Source organism: Panthera uncia (genome assembly GCF_023721935.1).
Source record: "Panthera uncia isolate 11264 chromosome D3 unlocalized genomic scaffold, Puncia_PCG_1.0 HiC_scaffold_8, whole genome shotgun sequence".
NCBI classification, from domain to species: domain Eukaryota; kingdom Metazoa; phylum Chordata; class Mammalia; order Carnivora; family Felidae; genus Panthera; species Panthera uncia.
The window spans coordinates 58,303,336-58,328,083 of NW_026057586.1; the positions used below are offsets into that span (position 1 = coordinate 58,303,336).

Here is a 24,748-nt window from a genome sequence, read left to right on the forward strand (position 1 = left end):
CTTTGAAAAAAAATCATTGCTAATTTGATAGCTGCAAATATTCTCTCATTTAAAAATGCATGTTTTAGATTACTAGTTCATTAAAATTATGTTGACATTTTTGTTCATGTATACTCATTTTTCTCATTGGTTTATGTGTTTATGATCTCTTTAGGCTGTTAATTTTTTGTCAAGAATGATTCAAGAATCATCAGCATGGAGTTCATAGATGAGAATAAATAAGCTCTTCAGGGGCAAAAGATCTATGGAGAACAGAACCTAGGACAGAGCTGAGCCCTGAGGACAACCTACCCTGAGGGAGTGGGTAAAGAGACAGTAAAATAGTTCGGAAGTTAGGAAAAGAGGGGACTGGATGCTTTCTGTTCTCTTAAGCATTTTTTAAATTTTTTTAAATTTATTTATTTTTTTTTTGAGAGAGAACACAAGTGGGGGAAGGACAGGAGGAGAGAGGGAGAGAATCTTAAGCAGGCTGCACACCCAGCTCAGAGCCTGCTCCATTTCAGAACCCTCAGGACTGTGAGATCATGACCTGAGCTGAAATCAAGAGTCAAGAGTTGGTGGCTTAACTAACTGAGCCACCCAGGTGCCCCTCCATTCTCTTAATCCTTCCTTACTTTATTATGAAATCCTTTGTTTTCCCTCCAAATTTAGTTAAGTAATTCACTAATGTTACTCTGTAAAAATTGTTCTTTGATTTAAAAAAAATCTCAGCTAAAGTGACGGCAGGTTCTATTTCCTAAACTTTAGTTTCAGTTAATTTTTTAAAGCCTTATGTTGATGTTGTTTTTAATGGTATTGCTTGGGAATGTGACCTTGGTTTTATGTTTATCTGTCTATCTCACTTTTATGGACAGGCAAATTAGGGATATAAGCATAACCTTGTGTGTAATTCACAGGTTGACCCTGGAGCAGTTGAGGATAATTTGAATAAAAGTATAAGAACCTAAACTATCTCCTTGATTTTTTTTTTTCAAGTTGTATGTGTTTAAGACACAAAAAAGAATAAACACTGTGTATCCATTTACTGCCTAAGAAAGAAAACAAAAACAAGAGTTGAAGCCCCCTTGTGTACCATTTAGCCAATCAAATTCTCCCCTTCTTCTCCCATTACCCTGAAACTGGTATTTACTCCTATATTTTATACCTATGTCTCACATTCTGTGCTTGGATCTTTTGTTAATTAAACAAGTGTTTACATAAATATTTCTTCAACTTCAATATTTGGACCTAGGATAGTTTAAATACATGATTGTGTTATACATCATTGCTTTTACTTTTGTATTTGCTTTCTTTGAATTGTTCCAACTCTTTGCTAGTTCCATGCTTGATTTAATCCAGTGTTCTGCTATCTTTGTGATAAGTAGAACTCAGAAATCAGAGGATTCCTGAATAGTTGTTGAATTGCTTTTGGTGCCTGTGGGGAGGGTAGGGGTGTTGTGGGGAGCAATAGGGCAAAGAGAAATGAAATGCAACAGAAAGTAATCAAATGGATTTCTTCTAAAACAATTGACTATGGTCACTGCATAGCATCATAAGCAGCTCGCTGAAACTTTATGGCTAGAGTTTGTAAACTAATTCAGCAAAGAATCGAAAAAGGGGGACACACTTGACTCATTTGTGCATAGTATATGACTCATTTGTACAGAATGAAAACATGTTTATGAAAGCTCACAGTAAATGAAAGCTGGCACCCAGCTTGATTCAGACAAAAGTGAAAGGCTGTAAGTTAATGGAACACTAACTTTCTCAGTGCATGCCAAAAAGAGTCCAGTAGAAAGGATACATGACTCCAAGAGATACGGGTTGTGGACCTAGTTCTTCCATGGACGCATGTGTGACCTTAGGCAAGTTAATAACCTTTCCTTGGATCTCCGTTTCCTTGTACTTCTGAGATAGAGATAGGCAGGGTGTAGCACAGTAGGCCATATCTCCTAAGATCTTTTACTTATATAAGTTGATTCTATTGTTTTTAATTATGGATCTTAAAGTATTTACTCCTGAAAATTTATTAAGGCTTATGACTTACGAAACTTTCTTGAAATTTTAGGGAAGACATATAAGGAATTTACATAAGACAGCTGTGCAAAATGGAGCTGGAGGAGCCTTATTTGTTGTAAGTAATTACTCTGATTTCTTCAGAATGGAAAGACTTTTGGAAATTTGGGTAAATCTATTGTGATAATCAGAAGGATCTTAAACACCAGTGTCTTTGGTATATGCTGGCCAAGGTGGTGATTTAAATATAGCTAATTGAATTCATTACATCTCAAAAGTTGTGTGATTGCAGTTGAACCTCTCAAGTTTAAATTGACACCAGGGCAACTCTGGGAATAAGAATGTAGATTATTTTTTGGTGAAATTACTATGAGCCCTAACAAGATTTCTAGTCTCACTTTGGGTTCTTAAAAATCAGTCATATTGGCTGAATAAAGATTGTATGGCTGCAACTTGGGGAATCCCAAAGTGGTTCCAGTTTGAAACTCATGGACTTTAGTAATACAGTGAATACATTAGTGGTTGCCTTTATATTTTTGCTTTACAGGGTTTAACTCCAGGTGGAGGCCAGTGAACTCCCCAGCTTAGTTGTACAAGTAAAAGAGAGATGTTTCTCCTTTCTGTGACAAGGCATGGTTTTCAGGAATTAATTTTGTGTTGTTTAAAGGCAATTTGGTGGATTTGTAGGATGATTTTGAGTTAGTGGTACAGTTTTATTAACTGAGTTATTTCCAGGCTGAATCCTAGCAAGTGAGTTAGCCATACCATTGAGTTGATTCCTGCTTTATATTTTGTTTGTCTAAAAACATAAAATTTGCCACATATTTGAGATAATTGTCCACAAAGTTTCCATTTTCTTTCTTCTTTTATATCCTTAAAAAAGCAGAACTTTGAGAGTTAGCATAAGGGATACAGTTCTTTGTTCACTGTACATACTAAACATTAATTGATGTAAGGGTTAATCTCAGTGTGACTCATTTGATTTCCTGTTGACATGCCATTTCTTGTCAGTTTTTGAAGAGGTCCTGCTCTTTTTACGGAGAAGAAATAAAGCTGCTTGCCATTGGCTAGTTTCTGTTATGTGGGGAAGAGATGGTGCTTTTGTACCTTCCCTGAAGTAGTGGGTCCTTTTGATAATCTGATAAATTCTTTTGGAACAATGCAAGTTATGTTCACACTAAGAATTTTGTGTCTTAATTTTATAAGTGTTCCAGCACTTTGTTTGTTTTGGTAATTACATTAGAAGATTCTATTCTCTGGTTGCCTAGGTGGCTCAGTCAGTTGAATGCACAACTCTTGGTTTCAGCTCTGGTCATGATCTCATAGTTTGTGAGTTCAAGCCCCACGTTGGGCTCTGCACTGACAGTGTGGAGCCTGCGTGGGATTCATTCTCTCTCTCTTTCTCAAAATAAATAAGTCAACTTAAAAAGATTCTATTCTCTAATCAAGTTGGATAACACTTGTTTTTTTTTTTTTTTTTTTTGGTTTTGATTCTAAAGGTAGTTCTCTTAAATTCTGTTAGCATTACTTTTGTTAATCATACTCCTCAAATGTGTATTTAATAATTAGCCATTCTTTTTGATGCAAGGATAGATTGATATATGTTATAGTGGAATTAAAGCAAAGAGATTAAAGGTTTTTTTGTTGTTGTTTTTTTGTTTTGTTTTGGTTTTTTTGTTTTTGTTTTTGAGAGAGTGAGCATCAGGGAGGGGCAGAGAGAGAGAATCCCAAGCAGGCTCTGCACAGTCAGTGCAAAGCCCAATGCGGGGCTTGAACGCATGAGCTGTGAGATCATGACCTGAGCCGAAATCAAGAGTCAGACACTTAACTGACTGACCAACCCAGATGCCACTAAAGTGAAGAGATTAAATGATCAGTAGTAGTATAGTAATAAAGCTGTTAACACTTTTGAGGTAATTTTGGTAATTTTGAAAAACTTTTTTTTCCTTTGTATAGCACAGAGATACTCCTGAGAATAACCCGGATACTCCATTTGATTTCACACCAGAAAACTATAAGGTATGACAAAATTAACATTACGATTAATTTACAAAATATTTAGTATCTTCCAAATGTATGAAAGCAGGTGCTTTTTCTTTGATACAGAGGATAGAGGCAATTGTAGGAAACTATCCAGAAGGACATAAAGCAGCAGCTGTGCTTCCAGTCCTGGATTTAGCCCAAAGACAGAATGGATGGCTGCCCATCTCTGCCATGAACAAGGTACCGAATTCATTTTTGCCTTAGTTTGAAAAGAGAAGAGACTGTGTAAGAATTTCTTCCTTATGTAGAAATTCCTCTGATGATTCTTAGTGTCAGAATCTAGGAGTTTGAAGCCTTTTTAATCATTTGTTTCCTCAAATTTGTGGGTTTGTTGGTTCTCTTAATAACATGGAGAGCTTTTTATCCTTGCAAGAAATAGTAGAGGCATTATAGTCACAGTAACTTTCTCTTTTTTCTCTTTTTGAGAGAAATGACCATAATAAAGATAAAAAGATCCCACATGTGTATAATTTGCTCTCAAGGTATTCTGAAAATTAATGTATTAAACACTAAAATTATAGAGAAAAAGATCTGATCTTTCATACCTAATATGAATCTTTTTATTTTTATCTTTGGCTGTAGGCTTTAATAAAGATTTATATCAGTGTTTATGACATTGTATTTATGACACTTGATGGCACCCTATGCTTAATAATCAGCAACTTACAAAAATGCTATGGGTGACCCATTTAAAGGAAGTTAATCTGTTCATACATATTTTAAGATTAATTTTTTTCTGATGAGTTGTTTCAACAGTTATCCACATTTTCCACTTACATTGTATTAATTAAGTTTTTGTGGTATTATGCTACAGTGTATAGTTTATGAAGTACCATACAAAATCATATATTATTTGATTCTTACGAGAATCTCACAAATAATAAGCCAGTGTAATATAATGGAAAGTATATTTGACTTCGAGCTAAGAGATCTGACTTTTCTGTAGACTTACTTCCTTATGTACAGTGAAGATTTTGAACTAGGGTAGATCTCTTTAAATTATTATGTTATGATTCCTAAGTGATAGAGTTGGGACTGAACATTTCCAGTTCATTGCATTTTCTGCTTGACTGAGTATTGGCAGAGATTCTGCTATACTTCATTCCTCTTTTCACCTTCTAAATTTTATTTGGTCTATTAGAATAGACCATTATCATCTTTCTTAGAGAACAGGAATGTCTTCAGTGATTTGTTGGAATCCCATATACAAATTTTAGATTCAGTTCATATCGCTTATTTGCTTTGTACAGTACTCTAACATGGTTATGGACCTTTAGTTTTATATTTTTTTGGTTTTTTTGACTATGAAAAATGTTACAAAGCAAGTTTGGTTGGTACTGTACTTGGTAAAATATAGTCAGGTGGGTTTTTTTCCCCAATAAATCACATGCCTCTTTGGGTATTTTCTAAATTACTTAACACTGTTTTGTATTATAGCCAACATTCTAAATAATGATTTAGGTGTGTTCCTAACCATAGATGATGCTTTTTTTTTTTTTTTTTTTTTTGCAAAAATTCACATTGTTAAAGATTATGTTTTTTTAAGTAATCTCTACATCACTGTGGGGCTTAAACTTAACCACCCTGAGATCAAGACTTGCATGTTCTACCAACTGAGCCTTCCAGGCACCCCCAAAATTCACATTTTTAATAATAGGAATTGTGTTGGAAGTCTTGCTGAATGGCAAGCTTAGCAGAGTAAAATAAATGAGAACTAATGTGAGAACATCTCACAAATATTGTCCTGTTCTATTTAGAATTGAATGTGTACGTGTGAGAGGCAGGAAAGTGTACAGAGGATAGAAACAAATTCCATTTTACATTTGAGACTTTTAATATTGTTGTTTCTTTACTCTCTTACCCCCTAGCCCCCAAAGAAAAAGCCCAATCTTACAACCAAAACAAAATCCAGAAGCTCACATGTTAGTTCTGTAACCATCACTAGAGTGTAGGGAGATGCACAGCAGTCTTCCCAGGGGAGCTCTTTCAAGTTAGCATCAGTGGTAGGGTTCCAGGAACACTGTGTATTTTCAGGCTCTAGCATGTGTGTTTTGAGAGAGCTCCCAGTTTCAGAGGTACATACCTGGTTTAGTATCCCCAAATTAAATTTAGCACAGCTACTTATCTTTCACTAGTGAGCCATGATTATATGTCTTTTGAGAATACATATCCTTTAGATTTTCTAATATGAGAAAGTTCAACATATTTGTCATCTGAAATGCTATTTAAGAAACTCATCTTTCATGTCAAAACATGGATATATGCATAATTTTTTAAGAATGCCAGGTAGCAAATCTTAAGACCTGATAGATTAAATGATATTAGATCACCTGGAAAGTTGTAACCAGGATGGTAGTCATGACAGACTGTATGTAGACTATCCCTAGCAAACAACTAAAACAACCTTGTTTTCATTAACAGACTTGCTCTGACCAAGAGAGTTGTGCTTAGACAATGAATCCCTTGGTCCTGAACCTCACTGTGTCAATACATATTTGCTAAATACCTTGATGTGAAGAGTTGGGAAGTACTAGTCCATAAGATTTTTGTAAAGAGTGTCTTGATTAGAAGTAGAAGCTGTGTTTTAGATTTTCTGGAGACTTACGTATGTGTATGTATGTGAGCTTTGTGTGTATATAAGCATGTAGATATATAAATCAAGATAGGCTAATAGGTGAGCTTTGATTCTTGCCCTTTTTTGTGTTGCCATACCATTTGCATGCATTGTACATCACCAGTAACATCAAGACTTTTTGAAAAAATTGGTGAAGGGTTGAAAAAATATAATTAATTTATTGGGATTTGACCAACAAATTTTTTGACATTTAGAAATTTAAAATTATAAAATATGAGGGTTGAAATGATCAAAGTAGAAATTCCTGATAGTGAAAAACTTAGAAACATTTAGAGAAAAGAAGATCCTTTGGCAGAGATGGGGCATGGGGTAAGTGGAGGAGGTGCTGTAACCATTAGCTTCTGGGCTTTGTGTGGTTTAAGTGTAAAGGCTGCAACAACTAAGGGACTTGCACCTCACAAATATCAAATACAAGTGTATTTTCTGCCTCAGAAGAACTTTTGTGTTTTTAGCAAATTGAAGCAATATTGACTTTATGTGCTTTACAACATACCTAAGGTTCAATTCATAAACACTGTAATTATACCATCTTAAAATTTCCTAATATTTTAGGTTGCGGAAGTTTTACAAGTACCTCCAATGAGAGTATATGAAGTAGCAACTTTTTATACGATGTATAATCGAAAGCCAGTTGGAAAGTATCACATTCAGGTCTGCACTACTACACCTTGCATGCTTCGAAACTCTGACAGCATACTGGAGGCCATTCAGAAAAAGCTTGGTATGGGACACATAACTTTAATGAAAAACAGAATTGTCTTTCTAGATTTGACCCATTTCTACTTAAGTTTTCCAGTGTTTGCCATCGTATTGGATGTGTACTTTTCATCAGTAAATTTTTGTTTTACTGTGGTTGCCCACCTTTATTTATTCTTATTTTATATTTTTCCTTAGTTCTCGGCCTCAAAGTTGAGTTTTCTTCTTTTCCTGTAATCATTAAGCATGTTGGAAGCTTGTGGGGGGTTTAAAGTTTTCATTGTTAAAAATTAAATTTCACTCCTTGTGTAATAATAGCATGTGGTACATAAAAAAGTGACTGCATTGTCCTTGTATTCTTCCAAATGAGTCTTGGAACAAATAAGATAAGAAAATAGTAAGAATGTGTTGGGAAGGGAAATTTGAAGTATTTTCTGCTTGAAGTACTTGAAGTATTATTATGATAGCATTTACAAAATTAAAAGGGCATTTTTCCATACAAAACTGCCATTGCTGCATTAATAACTGAAAATCAAAGGAAGTAAAAGGAGGTATACTTTTATCTTGTTACTGAAGATAAAGTAACAGTTTAGTTACTTTAGTTCGGTTGTATTGAAGTATGTAACACAGAAAGCTGAAGTCTGCTCAAAATCCCACCCTCTAATGTACAAATTCTAATGTACAAATTCTTTTTTTTTTTTTTTTTAACGTTTATTTATTTTTTTGAGACAGAGAGAGACAGAGCAAGGACTGGGGAGGGGCAGAGAGAGAGGGAGACACAGAATCTGAAACAGGCTCCAGGCTCTGAGCTGTCAGCACAGAGTCCGACGCGGGGCTTGAACTCACGGACCGTGAGATCATGACCTGAGCCGAAGTCGAACACTTAACCGACCAAGCCACCCAGGCGCCCCTCTAATGTACAAATTCTGATAATAGTTGTGTATATTAGTTTTAGATTTTGTTTTACTTATTTTCATTATTAAAAACATAGATATGTCCTTATTTTTTGTACTTTATTTTGGCTATAACATATGTATGTCTGCCTCATTTCTCTATTATAAGTTATTTTGCAATTACTTTCATGCATACATATCTTTGCATACTTGTCCTATTATATATCCTGAGGTTGTTTACAAGAAGTAGAATTGCTGGGTCAGATTTTACTATATTTTGCCAAAATGCCTTCCCTAAAGATATGAGAGTACCTGTTTTCCTTTTAGGTTTTTTTTGTTTTTGTTTTTTGAGACAGAGAGAGACAGAGCATGAGTGGGGAGGGGCAGAGAGAGAGGGAGACACAGAATCTGAAGCAGGCTCCAGGCTCTGAGCTGTCAGCACAAAGCCCGATGCAGGGCTCGAACTCACGAACTGTGAGATCATGACTTGAGCTGAAGTCGGATGCTCAACCAGCTGAGCCACCCAGGTGCCCCTCCTTTTAGTTTTAATGGTCTTTGACATTAGCAATTTTCTGAGTCTTTGCCAATCTGACAGTGTAACTGATTTTGGTAGGTTAATTATCACAATCAAAATGAAAATAATATGTTCTGATACTCTGCTGTATAACAACAGACACTAGAGATGAGTTCCCTGAAATTTGATTGTTTTTAAAGGAACAAGTCCATTTAAATCCTTGAATGTTCTGGGGTGCCTGCGTGGCCCTGTCAGTTAAGCATCCAATATTCGCTCAGGTCATGATCTCCTGGTTCATGAGTTTGAGCCCTCTTTTATCAGGCTCTGTGGTAACAGCTCACTGGAAGCCTGTAGCCTGCTTCCTGCTTCAGATTCTATGTCTCCCTCTCTTTCTTCACTTCCCCCAGTCATACTCTGTCTCAAAAATACACATTATAAAAAAAGATAAAAAAAAAAAAAAGAAATCCTTGCATATTCTAGTATAATTATATAGAGTTGTTTTAAGAAACTTAATGTTCTTAAATACTTTTTGTTTGCCTCTGTAATTTGTTGTTGTTGTTTTATTAAGCTATATTGCTATTAAAGTGTAACCTGGTCCTTAACAGCAATCATTTATATTTTTAGGAATAAAGGTTGGGGAGACGACACCTGATAAACTTTTCACTCTTATAGAGGTGGAATGTTTAGGGGCCTGTGTAAATGCACCAATGGTTCAAATAAATGACAACTACTATGTAAGTATTCCATTTAATATAAATTAACGTTGTATGACACCATATTTTAAATTTTAAGTATTTGATTTCCTATCCTGTGGATATTATTTTCTGAATTATCCATTTAGAAGAAACTGGTGGCATAATTATCCAGAAGGGTTTTTTTTTTTTTCTTTTTTTCCAAGTTTATTAAAAAGCAAAGAATAGAGGAGGCGCCTGGGTGGCTCAGTCAGTTAAGCGTCTAACTCGATTTCGGCTCAGGTAATGAGTCTCACACCAGGCAGAGCTTGGGATTCTCTCTTTCCCTTTCTTTCTGCCCCTCACCCGCTCACACACTCTCTCTCGAAATAAATAAACATGAAAAAAAACACATCTTAAAAAAAAAGCAAAGACTAGAAAAACTTTGCACAAAATATGTCAGTTTTAACTTCCACATTGTTGTCTACTAGAAGGTTCTTAAAAATTATTATTTTTAAACATTTTTGCATTTAGCTCTAGGAGAGAATGCCAAATTTTAAAAAATTATAAATTATGAAAAATAATTTACATAGGAATACAGAAAATAACCACCAAAACATAACATAATATTTTACCACTCTAATATTAGGTACTATTATTTTTATCCTCATCATTATTATTTGTAGAAATAAGTTCCAGATGCAGATAAGCCACTCCTAAGCCCCCCAAATCCTATATTCCCTTTCATTCTGAGGTAACCAGTATCATAAATTGTGTATATTTTTCCTGCACATGTTTTTAAACTGTTTGAGTAATGTATCCAGCCATACTAATGTATAATACTATATTGCTTTTTTTTTTTTTAATTTTTAAAAATGTTTTATTTATTTTTGAAAGAGAAAGAGTGAGCGAGCAAGCAGGTGAGGGGCAGAGAGAGGGAGACACAGAATCCGAAGCAGGCTCCAGGCTCTGAGCTGTCAGCACAAAGCCCAGCGTGGGGCTCAAGCTCACAAACTGTGAGATCATGACCTGTGCCGAAGTTGGACACTTAACCGACTGAGCCACCCAGGCGGCCCAATATTATATTGCTTTTTAAAAATTTTACAGAAATGGTATCAGACCTCTAAGTACTGCTTTAGCTGGATCTCACAAGTTTTGATAAGTAATATTTTTATTATTTAGTTCTAAATATTTTAAAATATATGTTCTGATTTCTTCTTTGGCCTGTGTCTTTTAGAAGTACAGTATTAATCTCCAAGTATGTGGAATTTTCTAGTTACCTTTTTAAAAGATTGCTTGCTATTTAATTATATTTAATGGTTTTCATACATAATATTTTGTTAGTTCCTACTTCTTAGAAACTTGTTAATGGGAATTCTTTTAGTCCTGCACTGAGTATGGATTCTTCAAGAAGGTATTTGCCTTGGTTTTCTCTTGCTCCTAGAAATTCTACTATTGCAAAAGAAAGCTCCTTTGTATACCCTCCACTATTACCCAAAGTGTAAGGTTCTAGACTAGGAGTTCTTCTTGAGAGACAGTTTAATTTCTAGTTTACCCTTGAGGGAATAGCTTTTTAGGGTCTTAACTTTGTGTGGTTGACATGTCTCTTGTGGCTTGGGGCTTTGTCTCTTGCCCCTCTGGACTGTGAAACCCTGAAGCCAAGTTTGCTTGGTGTTCCACTTGGCTGCCTGGGTTTTCACTGAGTTTTTGGCTCTGGGTATTTCTTTCTTGTCAGCATATTCATGACATTTACAATTTTTTGTTTTTTTAATTTTATCTAGCATTTTTAGTTGTTACAGTTGGGGGGGGGGGGGGTCATTCAGGATAGCTAATCTGCTATAGTCCCTGCAATAGAAATCTACAATTTTATTTTTTAATGGAGATAAAATTTGTTTAGATTTCTAGAGTGGTCTCATTCTCTATCGTGATTTTCTTCATTTTAATGATCAGAGAATCAAATTTCTTACCTTCTTTATTCCCTATACTTAAAAAAAAGTCATAGGAGTGCCTGGCTGGCTCAGTCAGAAGAGTGTGTGACTCTGGCTCTCAAAGTCGTGCGTTTGAGCCCCACATGGGGTGTGGAGATTATTTAAATAAATAAAACTTAAAGTCCTTTAAAAATATGGCAACAGTTTTTCCTTCTCCCACATTTCTGTAATTTACTTATAATAAAGAAGATCTTGATTTGCAGGAATCAGTCAAGGCTTTGTGTGAAGCACTCTAAGTTTAAATATAATAGCCCGTGGGTTTATCCAAAAGATAAAGATTCTTTCACTTAGTAGTGGTATGGTCTTTGGCAAGATAAATTCTTTTTTTTTTTTTTTTTTTTTTTTTTTTTCAAATTTTAAGTAGACTGCATACCTGATGTGGGGCTTGAAGTCATGACCCTGAGATCAAGAGCTGCATGCTTTGGGTAGCTATGTTGGTTAAGTGTCTGACTCTTGGTTTCGGCTAAGGTCATGATCTTACCATTGGTGGGTTCAAGCTGATAGCATGGAGACTGCTTGGTATTCTCTCTCTCCCTCTCTTCCTGCCCTTCCCCCACTCTTTCTCTCTTTCTCTCAAAAATAAATAAACAAAATAAAACAAAAAAAGAACTGTAGGCTCTACCAACTGAGCCAGTCAGGTGCCCCCAGGGCAGTTAACTTTTCTGGAGCTCATTTGACTGGTGGATAAAATGAAATAGTCACATAAACTTTGATTGGCTCCTGCTTAGGAAAAAAAACAGCTGTGAAGTACATTTTGAGGATAGTTGGGTAGATTTTCAATATGGACTTGACATTTGATTAAAGAATTATTGTCAGTTAGGTGTGGTGACATTGTGTTATTTAGAAGATGTTCTTATTCTTAGATGTCTGCTGAAGTATCAAGAGTGAAATGCCATGATGTGTGCAATTGCTTTCAAAATGGTGCAGCGCAAGGGTGCCTGGGTGGCTCAGTCAGTTAAGCATCAGACTCTTGGTGTTCGCTTAGGTCATTATCTCACAGTTTGTAGGTTCGAGCCCCTCTTCAGGGTCTATGCTGACAGCTTGGAGCCTGGAGTCTGCTTGGGATTCTGTTTTTCCCTCTCTCTCTTTCTCTCTTCTTTCTTTCTCTCTCTCTCTCTCTCTCTCTCTCTCTCTCTGCCTCTCCCCCCACTTGCTCACACTTGCAAGCTCTCTCTCAAACATTAAAAAAAAAAAATTTTAATGCCATCTTTAAAAAAAACCAAACACCTCAAAATGGTGCAACTCACAGCAGGCGGGGCGGGGGGGGCAGGTTATGTGCATTAAAATGCAAATATGACAAATTAAAAATTGTTGAATATAGGTGGTAAGAATATGGGTATTCATGTATAGTTTTCAAATTTTCATAATAAATAGTTGGGGGACATAAAATCATTAGATGAGTTAAAGATTCCTTCTGGCTTTGAAGTTTTGAACATTTGTTGAACCCTAAGCAATTTGAAAGCAGTGTTTTATTTTTATAAAAGTTTAATCATTGAACAAATATTAAAGAACTTCGATGTGGCTGGGCACTAGAGATGCAGTACTGAATCATGATTTCTCCAGCACAGTGTCAGAGTCCTATAAAACATTTTCCTAAGTAATTAAACAGTTTTCCGGGGGGGGGGGGGGGGGGCGGTGGGAAGGGGAGTATAGTTTAGGCATTTCTCTTTAATCTTTCCCATTCTGTTTTGAGCATCTTTTGGTTAAACCTAGGGTATAGCTAGGCACATGGGCATATGTGTCTATGTGTTTTAATTGTATTTGTTATTTTATTATTTAAAATTTACACAGATTTCAGTAGTAGGAAATAATTTTAATATGACTTTTATTTATTTATTTTTTTAGGAGGATCTGACACCTAAGGATATTGAAGAAATTATTGATGAGCTCAAAGCTGGCAAAATTCCAAAACCTGGGCCAAGGTATGCTTTTATTTCTATAAAATAAATTTTAATGGCTTAACCTAATGTAAACTTCATTTAAAAATTTTATTCCATGTGTTCATAGGAGTTGTCAGGTGCTTTGGATAGTATCAAAACCAACTTGTCATCTAAAACAAGTCCTCCCCCCCCCCCCCCCCCAAAACCCTATCAGATAATCCTCTGGTATCTACTTGAATATTTAGAGAGAAGGGAAATTTACTAACAAATAGAAATCTATTCCATTGTATCAGAAAACAAACTTTTCTTTTCCTTCCTCAAGTTAATTTCTTGCATATATAGTATAATGAAAGAGACTGCAGTGATAGTAATAACCAAAATATAGTTATTCTTTAAATTGACCAAAGCTGGCTAGTTCTTTTTTTATTAGTATTTTTATAATAAAGCTCTCTGCTCAGATACATAACACAGGTGCTCATTGTGAGTCATTGAGTAACCAGAACAATTAAACTGGTTCAACAGTACCTGATTTTGGAGTACCATTACCAGGTCTGCCCTAGCCAAAATCAATAAAAGATTCAGGTCTATAAGTGGTTTGGAACTGCTTTTTTATATTTTTAGTAAATGATCGCTAGAAAGGAAATATTAAACTGATGGTAAGACAATACTTTATTTTGACATTAGTTAAATTTTTGTGCTAAGATTGTTATTTTCATTTTTCTTAAAAATTTTTTTAATGTTTATTCATTTTTGAGAGAAAGAGAGTGTGAGAGTCGGGGAGGGGCAGAGAGAGAGGGAGACATAGGATCTGAAGCAGGCTCCAGGCTCTGAGCTGTCAGCATAGAGCCCAACGCAGGGCTTGCACCCACAAACTGCGAGATCATGACCTGAGATGAGGTCGGATGCCACCCACGCGCTCTGTTATTTTCATTTTTCTTTAAGTACCGAAAATAACTTCTAAACCTGCTCTCAGTTATTAATTACTAATTAAGATGGGGTGCCAGGTGGCTCAATTGATTAAGCATTCGACTTCGGTTCAGGTCATGGTCTCACAGTCTATGAGTTCAAGCCCTGCATTGGGCTCTGTGCAGACAGCTCAAGAGACGAACCTGCTCCAGATCCTGTGTCTCCCCCTCTCTCTCTGCCCCTCCTCCACTTGCACTCTGTTTCTCTCTCTATCAAAAATAAATAAAAAATTTTTAAAAATAGAAAAAAAATTACTAATTTAGAGATAGAAGTTGTTTTTTGGTATGGGTTAGCTAAAATTAATTTTAAATCCAGGGCGCCTGGGTGGCTCAGTCGGTTAAGCATCCAACTTCAGTTCAGGTTATGATCTCGCAGTTCGTGAGTTCGAACCCCGCATCGATCGGGCTCTGTGCTGACAGCTTGGAGCCTGGAACCTACTTCAGATTCCGTGTCTCCCTCTTTCTCTGGCCCTTCCCCTCTTGATCTCTGTCTGTCTGTCTGTCTGTCTCTCTCTCTCTCTCTCTCAAAAATAAATAAACATTAAAAAGAATTTTTAATAAAACTAATTTTAAGTCCAATTTGAATTCTTTATAGTTTTCTAAAGATATCTTAAAATTTGCAGAATTCTATGGGATGCAGATATTATGAGATGTAAAAATACATAGGTAGGCTACAATGCATATATAAAAAAGCATAGGTCATTGCTGATGGATTACTAGACTGTAAAGTCATTTTTGTTGTTTAAAAAAATTTTTTTAATGTTTTTATTTATTTTTGAGACAGAAAGAGACAGAGCATGAGTGGGGAGGGGCAGAGAGAGAGGGAGACACAGAATCCGAAGCAGGCTCCAGGTTCTGAGCCGTCAGCACAGAGCCTGACATGGGGCCTGAACTCACAGACTGTGAGATCATGACCTGAGCTGAAGTTGGACGCTTAACTGAGCCACCCAGGCGCCCCCATTTTTGTTGTCTTATACCAAAAGTAGTGGGCATTGGTGGAAATATCTCAGCATTATTAAAAAGATAAGCATTAAACTTTCATTAAGTGCCTTTTCTTTAAAAAGTACCTTTTTAAAAAAAAATGTTTATTTTTGAGAGAGAGAGCACAAGCTGGGGAGGGGCAGAGAGAAAGGGAGACAGAGGATCCAAAGCAGGTCCCAGGCTGACAGCAGAGAGCCTGATGTGGGGCTCAAACCCACAACTTGAGGTGAAGTCGGACACTAAAGCAGCTGAGCCATCCAGGAGCCCCTAAAAAGTACTTTTTTTTTAAGCTTTTTTTTTTTTTTTTTTTTTTAATTTATTTTTGGGACAGAGAGAGACAGAGCATGAACGGGGGAGGGGCAGAGAGAGAGGGAGACACAGAATCGGAAACAGGCTCCAGGCTCCGAGCCATCAGCCCAGAGCCCGACGCGGGGCTCGAACTCACGGACCGCGAGATCGTGACCTGGCTGAAGTCGGACGCTTAACCGACTGCGCCACCCAGGCGCCCCCCTAAAAAGTACTTTTAAGCCATAAACAATGTACAGAAAGGTCAGGTTTTCTAGAAGATAAATGAGTTTAAAATGATGAATTACAAATCGTGTTGGGATGGCTGAAAAACCAGATTTACCTTTTAAGTTGTAATGAGAACAAAGTAATTAATAGATGGCATTTTAAGTATAATGCATAAAGCAAATGTTTTTTATGAAGTGAAAGCCCTAGTGTAAATAGTGAATGGAAGGGCTAGATTGCTGCCTGTCTGGTGTTCTGAGGCATATTTATAGATAAAATGAGGGGAGAGATGAGATTAGTAGATTAAAGACAATTTGTGGGCTTTACCAGAGGCTGTAACAGCCTTTATAGCGTTTTTTTTGTGCATTTTGTGAAGGGTGAGGGAAGGAGAAAGTTGGCAGGTATAACAGACCATTGAAACCTTTTCTCCCCCTTAAGTATGTCATAGGACTGTAATTTATGGAACAACTAGGAAAATGGACCAGATTACTCTTGACATTACTTTCTTATATAAAAATCCATAATTTCTTGAAGAGTTCAGACAGTGTGCATGATTAATTCTCTCATTTATTGTTCTCAAAAACCTCAGTTTTTATAATCTTCCTAATTGGTCCTTTGTGTTGGTAAAGAAGGTAGATGAGCTTAAACCGTAGAGGGGACTTAGCAAAGGGAAGAAAGTTTTCCAGAATAATTATTTCATTGGCAGTTAAAGAGCAGCAGGTATACCTGTGTTACTAGTTAACGTAAAAAATTTACAAAGCCAAATACTGTTTTTTATTAAAGTTTGATCTCATTTTGCCACTTACCCTACATTAGTTTTAGGTTCTGTCAGTTCACAGTGACGTTTTGTTTTTATGTTTATTTATTTATTTTGAGAGAGAGGCACGAGTAGGGGAAGGGCAGAGGGAGAGGGAGAGAGAGAATCCCAAGCTGGTTCTGTGCACCGTCAGCAGAGAGACCAACATGGGGCCCGATCTCATGAACTGTGAGATTATGACCTGAGCCTAAATCAAGAATTGAACACTTAACTGACTGAGCCACTCACACGACCCAATAGTGACTGCTTTTTTATCTCATTTTCACAGTGAACTTGTAATGCAAATAATACCTAATTTCTGACTTTGTAGGCACTCTTCATTACAATATACTACTTAGTTACTTGCATTGTGTAATGTAATATCTTAAAAGATCATAACATTATTAACGTACCATTGTCCTATCCCCTGAACAAAAAATAATTTCCTGTGGCTGTAAAAAGACCCTTGTAAGATTGATGACAGAATTTAAAGGGCAAAGCAAGGAGTAAAAAGATATAAATTGAACAGTTCTTTAGCTAAAATTATGGCAGGAACAAGGTAAATTAACAAAGCTAGGGAATAGGAAGGGTGAAATAGGAGGAGGTGCTGAGCTGGGCTCTAGCAATGGAGGTCAGACAGGGGCAGAGTTGAGTGATTACTTGGGAAAGTATGTGTGGGGGTGAAAAAAAGACAGGTTCTTCTACCTCTGTGCTGCATTAAGGACCTGTTCTTGTTTTCTTTGTGGCTGTGGTAGCCACCCTAGTCTGGAACCTGTTTTTGAAAAGTTACTACTACTGATAGAGCTTTTAAAAACATGAATAGAAATATACTTTGTTTTCACTGCCCCTAAAGGATACCCTCCTAAATCTTCAGATTCCCATTTCCTTCCAATTCCTCTGTTGACTTCCAAACATATGTATAAATTTGTTTTCCCTCCTGTTCACTATGGTAGATCTCAATTTAAAATAAAATTCAGTTTAAATAAAATTCAAATATAAAAAGAATAAAATGTCCTCTGGGTTTGTTATGTTGCAGTTCTTAGCTCTGATCCTTGGGCAGATGCTGATCTCCTCTAAGCCTTGGTTTCTATATCTGTAAAATAAGGCCAGTATCATTTGACTCATGGCATTGTTGTAAAGATTAAATGAGCTAATAATATATGTACGCTCTTCAATAAATGGGAACTACTAGTAACGTGTTACTTTTATATCTTTCATATTTATGGTGAGTTTTGGATACGTCAATTTTCATACTTAAGTTTAGAAAATCTTGCAGCAGTTGAAATGTTTGAATTAAATAATCCATGCTAATTCTTGGGTGAAAAATAGTTACCTAACTGGGCTTTGTAAGGTAACAGTTATTTTCTTAAGTAAAGATTTATAAATGGTAGTTATTAATAGTCAACTTAATGTTACTTTTCTTTTCAGGAGTGGACGCTTCTCTTGTGAGCCAGCTGGAGGTCTTACCTCTTTGACTGAACCACCCAAAGGACCTGGCTTTGGTGTGCAAGCAGGACTTTAATTTATATTCAACTGTAAATATGTTCCAGGAGGAATAAAACATGAATCTTCTATCTACATAAACTTTTTATATTATTTGTTCATTTCATGGCGTATACCTAGCAACTTGCTGCTATGAGTGTCATGTTAATACTTAGTACCATTTTAAAGTCTTTTGCTATCTATGGCTAACTCTGAAGACAGTATCTCATAATCTAGTTAACAGTCATTCCAGTATTTCCATTTTCAAATGCCTGGTCACTTTTATCAATAATATTAGGTTATTGTGAGTTTCACATATATTTTGCTTTTCCATCTTTAGCTATAGCCAAGTTTTAACATGATTGTTCTACAGAAAACATTTTTATATTTACAGCATACAGTTTTTACTGTATTTCCAACTGGTAAGTGACACCTCAAGCAGACTGTAGGTGTAAGGAGGATAAAGTAGTTGTCTCTAGAAGTACTGTTTATCATTTTTATAAAAGGAAGGTAGAAAATACTTTGATATTATTGTATACTGCACATACAGTCTGAGTTGGAAAGAGCAGTCAATAAACAAAATTGGTTGAATGCATATTTCAACGTAGAACAAAGGATAAAACCTTTTGTGTATTATTATATCCAGTTCAAGAAACTAGCTATTGTACATTAGTTGCAAGTTGAAAAAAAATGTTTATAGCTTGTTTCAGAATTGCTCAAAGTCATTGTTTGGCTGCTCTTATGACAGATTAATCAGTCACTAATAGTAATTATGATGCTTAAAAATATCATTATTTTCAAGATCTTTAAAAATTTGTTTTTATTTTTACCTGAGAGGGTAAACAATAACAGTAGTTACACAAGTGGCATAGAAAGGTAACACAATGAAAATACCTCTCTTCTATCCTCTTGATTTTCTACTGACTTTTGTAAAAATGCCTTCTATGTTGACATTTTTTGTTTTGTTTTGTTTTTACTTGGAAAAAAGTTAGGAGTAGGGAAGCTTCAGATACTGGGTGAAAAAACAAAGGCATATTAAGGATATGCACTGATTATCAATTTTTATGTAATATTTTAGAACTAGAAAATTAACTTTCAGTCATAATTACAGACATAATATTATACCATTATCAAAACATATTCTGTAGTTCTTACATCATAAGTTACATTGTATTGTATCAGTATATATTAGGATTTTGAGTCTTGCTTAATCTTTTTGCCTATTTCTCTTAAAAATTGTATCAATTTTAATATAAGAATACCCGTTTAAATGATAGTTTCCTGATTAGCTTTTGTAAACACCTGCCAGATAAAATTTTATTACAGTAATCCAACATGGTTTCAAAATGTATATGAACACACTGATTAAAATTTCCTTGCCAGTTTTCAGAGATGACTGCTATATCCTGGCCTATTTCTCAAACCTGTAGGGAGAGTTAGGCATCATTTGTGTGTTTACTATCACTTGCTCCCTCATTTCCTCTTCTCAGTTCCTAGCTCTGCTTTTTTTAAGAAAGGGTATTTGAGGAGGAAATCTTACTATTGTTTAATAATAAAATCAATGTATCATTCTCCCTAGTGACAAAGGATCTAATACCAGTTTTTTGGTAGCAACTACTGAAAGTTGGTAGTGAAAGCTACTGATTGCTCAGAATTACTTGCTGTAACTGGATGGGGTCACTGCTCCAGAAAATCCTACAGCACATAATAACAGTTATGTAAGAGTTTTCACTGCAAAGGTATTACATATAGACCAAGTCATATGATAAGCTATGATCTGAGATTATACTTTTAATTTATTACATTCATCTTCCTGAAATATGGCAGGAGTTTTTGAATGATCTGATATATCTGGATGTAATGTAGCAAAACATAAAGATAGTTGATTCTAAAGTTGGTGGGAAGGTAAATTTTGCAGAATGGCTTCTGATACAGATACCAAATACAGTTGACTCTTGAAGTGCGAGGGAGTGGAAGGAAGTTGGAGCACCAACCCACCTCTCTCCAAATTGAAAATCCTCATGTAACTTTTGACTCCCCAAAACTTAATAGCCTACTGTTGAGTGGTAACATAGTTGATTAACACATATTTTCTATGTTATATGTATTATATATACTGTATTATAATAAAGTTACAGAAAAGGTTAAAAATAAAATACATTTTAATACGGAACTTCTCAAAAAAAGTTCTATATGAGTAGACCCATGCAGTTCAAAACCATGTTGTTGGAGAGTCAACTGTGGAGAGCCTGGGTGGCTCAGTGGGTTAAGCATCTGACTCTTGGTTCATGATCTCACGATTTGGTTTGGTGAGTTGGGCCCCCAGCAGGCTCCCTGTTGACAGTCCCTCTGCCCCTTCCCCACGCGTGGTGTGTCTCTCTCTCTGTCAAATAAACTTAAAAAGAAAAAAGTCAATTGTATGCAGGCACTTTAAGTGCCTGCTTAACTTTGGCTAAGACTGAGGTTTAATGCTTGCAGTCCTTGACTGTTTGGTCCTATTCTGAAAATAGGTATTTTACCCATTTGCTGAAGATGGATTCCAGGACTTGAGCCAAGAAAAGACAGGGATATACAATTAAAAGTCTTAATTAGCAGCTTACTAACCTACTAGCTTGTAGATACGGTTTTCTTCAGACTTTTTTTGAGACCATTATCCGTAATATCTATAATGATTATGTCTTGATTTATATTTCTAGTTTCACATTGAAAAGGAAAATAAGTTATAGCTAATATGTCATTTACCACGTATAAATAGGGGTTTCATTAAGAAATGTTTTTGCAGCTGAATTCTACAATGAGCTCTTCTACAGGTAGTGTCCTATAGAGTGTAGCCAATGCCTAATGAATCTTGCATATATTCAGTGATTTTAATGAGGTTGTACGTGTAGTTGCCACAAATTATGGTTAATTTGCTTGAGCAAATTTAAGATTAGTTAGCTACGTTTCAATTCTGAAGTGAGGCACTATAGAAACTGCTATAGAAATAGCAATTGCCATTACCATCAATACTAATGGACTTTCTTTGACAGTAAAATGAGAACTCAATGACTTGAAGAGATGGCAGAGTTGGTGAAATTTTTAGTGGATCTCTGTATTTCATGCCGTAAATAACGCATATGAAAGGTAACAGTATTCCACCTATAGCCATAAAGTGCTCTTTTACTATTCATATTGAACCTAATGTTTTCTAGGTGGGAGAAATCAGGAACCTAGGAAGGGAAAAGTGCAAGTTTATGCTTTATATAATTTGTTGAGATTTAATGTGTCAAGTCTGAAGTGTCAAAACTGTGATTAGTGACATAAACCTGTAACTCCATTAAGTCACAAATACGTGCTGTAGTTGTAAATGACAGCTTACTATGGCAAGGCCAATATTAACAATGAGGAAGGTGGTTTCCGTCCAATGCGTAAACCCCCTTTAGTGGTTAAAGGCATTCCTAAACTGTCGCAGATTAGCCTCGATGTAAATAAAAAGCGTCCAGAAGTTTAGTCAATAAAATGGTTTCCCTCTGATTATGTAACCCCCTTGGTGGTTAAATAGAGGCATGTACGAACCGTCGCAGACTAACCTCGATGTAAATAAAAAGCATCCGAAGTAAGTTCCCGCTGCTGGTAAGCCAAGACCGTAAATTTTCCTCACGTAGTTCCCTCTCAAATACTATCTCGGCTATGGAGAAAGGTACTTGTTTCTCTAAAATGGTTACTCGAAAGTGTGAATGGGAGAGAGTAGTATATCCTGGGGTTCGCCATATCCCCGCTGCAGGTGCACATTAAGGTGCTTTCAAAACTGGCACTGGGGCCCCAGCTGGCGCAGGTGAGGGCGGGCCCGTCGCTGCCCGGCCGAACTCTGGCTAGCGTCCCCATCCCGCGGGCTCAGACGCAGGTGCTGCCCAGCCGGCGCGCAAGCGCACTGCGGCGTGGACGTGGGCGCCCAGCCGCGCCCCGCGTCTCCGAACACGTTGGGGCTGGCCGTTCGCAGCTAGGAGTTTAGGGGGCTGACTCCCAGCCTCTGCCTTTAGACCTATCTTCCCGGGTTCGACCTCACAAACTCTCCCACCCGATCTGCAAAAATAACAGAGTATGTGAATACTCCATGTCCAGCCTCTTCGCCGCCGCCGCCATTTCCAGAAGTTTCCAGTCACATCCACTGCCATGGTCGCCACAAAAAGCGACCGCAGAACCCGTCGTCCTGGCAGCGTCAGCGGAGCCTATTCTGCTTTCTAGCTCACCCCCAGATTTTCCCCTCTCTTTTCGGGCCAGTGACGGCGGAGGAAGACGGTAACACCTGGGTGAGGTGGAAGGAGATACGAGCACGTAGAGGAGTTCCGGCCTACACCCCCGCCGCCTCCCACTTGGTACCTTCCGACTGCCCCCGCCCCGCGGCTCGGGAAGCTTCTCCGTAGAACTGAAAGAGCGGCGGGGTAGCGGGGAGGGGCTGGCGGAAGGGGCGGGCGGGCGCCGGGGGCGGGGCGGTCACGCCGCCCGTCCCGTGCCCGTGGAGTCACGTGCCTACGTCGCAGCCAATCGCCGGGCGGCGCTGTCCTGGGAGCGAGGAGGCTGTGGTGAGAGACGGACGGAGACCGGAGATGTTTTCAAGCCCGGCCTCCGCGGCGTTCGTGGCGGTTGCAGCGGCGACGAAGACAACGACAGCGACGGCAACACCGAGGCACTCGTTCAGGGGGTAAACCCTCCTGCGCCGTTCGTGCCTTGGGTCCGTGAGGGTGAGGGGGGCGTGGCGACAGGCGAGGAGGAAGGAGGGGCGCGGTTTCGAGCCCCGTACCCGGCGCCTGGGAGGAGACCCCTCAGTTCTGCGCTGCTCCCGTCTCCCCTCATCAGAGCAAGGTAGGGGACGCGCCCTGCCCACCCTGTCTCGTGCCGCCAGGCCAGGCCAGGCCCAGCCCAAGGCGCCGCCGGCCTGACAGTGACAGGCCGTTAGTGGCCCCGGCGCGGGTCCGCTCCGCCCGCCGCCGCCCCTCCAGGAGTCCTGAGTAGCTGCGGCGCGGCCGGGAGCCGCCAGCAGGGCGGGGGTGGGGGGGGATTCGGGGGGGCCCCCCCCCCCCCCGCCGCCGCTCCCGGGGCTGGGCTGCCGCCGCCTCCCGGAACATGGCGGGGCCGGGAGGAGCGTGTGCGTGCGAGTGTGCGCGGCCCGAGAGGGCGCCGCCGGCGTGCTGCGGCCGGACCCGGCGGGGCGGGGCTGGGCGGGGGTGGGGGCGCGCCCGGCCCGTCGCGCGCGCCCGCCGGCCCGCCGTGAGCCAGGGTGCGGGCGCGGCCGCGGGAGATCGCTGCTGCCCCTCCTGGAGAGAGCATCGGAGGTACCGGGGTCAAGGGGAGAGGAAGATGAAAGGGAGAAGGGAAATTGCCGCTTTGATAGTCTCAAGGGAAAGGAGAGCGGCACGCTGCAGTTCTGTCTTAAATGCCAGTGTACTCTGTCCTTGCCGCATTGGGCAATCGGTTCTCTTCATCGTTCTGCAAGTGCCCATTCGAATGGTGTTCGTAGACCCTTGGAGCACGTCAGATTCTTAGATCTCATTTTGAGGGGTAATATGGTGTGACGCATCCTCAGGGATCCCAAAGCGTTGAATAAACGGTTGTACAAAGAGGTTACCGGAGCCCAGCTGACAGCTGTTTTAATAATAACAGTAAGAAACAGTTTGGGATGGGAAGTTAACACTATTGCACCAGTTGAAACCGTAGGAAACATTTTAAGCTGTGTACTCTTTGACATTGTGATTTCCACCGGACACCCGCGGGTGAAATGGGTTGCAGATTCAGTGATGTGTAAAGCCTTGGAATTATCTGTAATCCCGAAGTTGAAATGAACCTGTGTTCTTAGTCATGTGCTCCTTTTTAATTTTAAAATTGGTTTACGTAAATTATGAAGGAAGGTGAACTGGTAAAATAGCTATTCTAAAATAAATTGACTGTTTATTAAAAACATATGCTCAAGTAGGCTGTTCAAAATCTCGGGCACTGATCTGTTTCAGTTTCTTCAATCATTGTACAAAGGCTTTCCTGGAGATTAGCTCAGAACTGGCAGAACATATGCTCTATTGGTGCCAAGTGGCTTAAAAACAAAATGAGATAGTGTTGACTGTATAAGATCAAGTCATTATATTTGGGCTAAACGCAAAAAATAAAGATTCATGTCTCTCCAAGAGATGATAGGCAAGAGGAAAAGGTTTTACTTCTTAAAGATCTTTTATAGTTAACACAAGTACCAGTTAAATGTCTTTTAAAGGAAGGTCTGCAGCCACCTTGACTAAAGTCAAGCTATTCAGGGATGTGTTCTATTTTAGGGGCATGCAAGGTGTTAAAGTGAACTAAAGTCTGAGTATTAAGGGGTGTTCATGGAAGGTAAGGAGTTAAAAAAAAAAAAAAGAAACAGGGTGCCTTTAATGTTTTTTGTCTCTGTGATTTCCATAGTTGTTTAGTATGGTTTAATGAGCAAGCAGAGCTGGGAAAGTGAAAATCTTGGGGTGTGTATTCCATGAGGAGTATTTGAGATAGAAGAGAGAACTAAAATATTCTGATGAGGAAAGAACTTAGGTAGGTGAAAAAATATGTTCAGTTTCTGGTTTTAGTTCTTGAATATCAAGGGAAGGGGAAAACAGTTGAATTTTGTTTGGAGACAAGTGCCTACTCAGTGGAATGAATTTAAAAGGAAGATGTTTTTATCAAGGTGTTTATGTGTGTGTGTGT

General features: G+C 38.3%; 2 protein-coding genes across 4 annotated transcripts in view; both read left to right on the forward strand.

The window, feature by feature from the left end:
• Positions 1–19,913, forward strand: part of NDUFV2 (NADH:ubiquinone oxidoreductase core subunit V2) — a 32,721-nt gene extending 12,808 nt beyond the window's left edge. Inside the window, exons 2-8 of the mRNA XM_049620421.1 lie at positions 2,048–2,113; positions 3,952–4,014; positions 4,102–4,218; positions 7,226–7,394; positions 9,401–9,510; positions 13,281–13,357; positions 17,996–19,913. Coding sequence (XP_049476378.1) covers positions 2,048–2,113; positions 3,952–4,014; positions 4,102–4,218; positions 7,226–7,394; positions 9,401–9,510; positions 13,281–13,357; positions 17,996–18,089 — 696 coding nt within the window. The 3' untranslated portion in view covers positions 18,090–19,913. The remainder of the gene's footprint in view (positions 1–2,047; positions 2,114–3,951; positions 4,015–4,101; positions 4,219–7,225; positions 7,395–9,400; positions 9,511–13,280; positions 13,358–17,995) is intronic.
• A 2,648-nt stretch (positions 19,914–22,561) lies between these two features.
• The window catches only part of ANKRD12 (ankyrin repeat domain 12), a 128,860-nt gene continuing 126,673 nt past the window's right edge, over positions 22,562–24,748 (forward strand). For 2 of the 3 annotated variants that reach the window (XM_049620416.1, XM_049620418.1), the window contains exon 1: positions 22,562–22,891. The gene's annotated coding sequence lies outside the window, so the exon portion shown is untranslated. Of the gene's footprint in view, positions 22,892–22,912; positions 23,362–24,748 lie in introns of those variants that run through there. The other variant, XM_049620417.1, reaches the window with a different exon arrangement.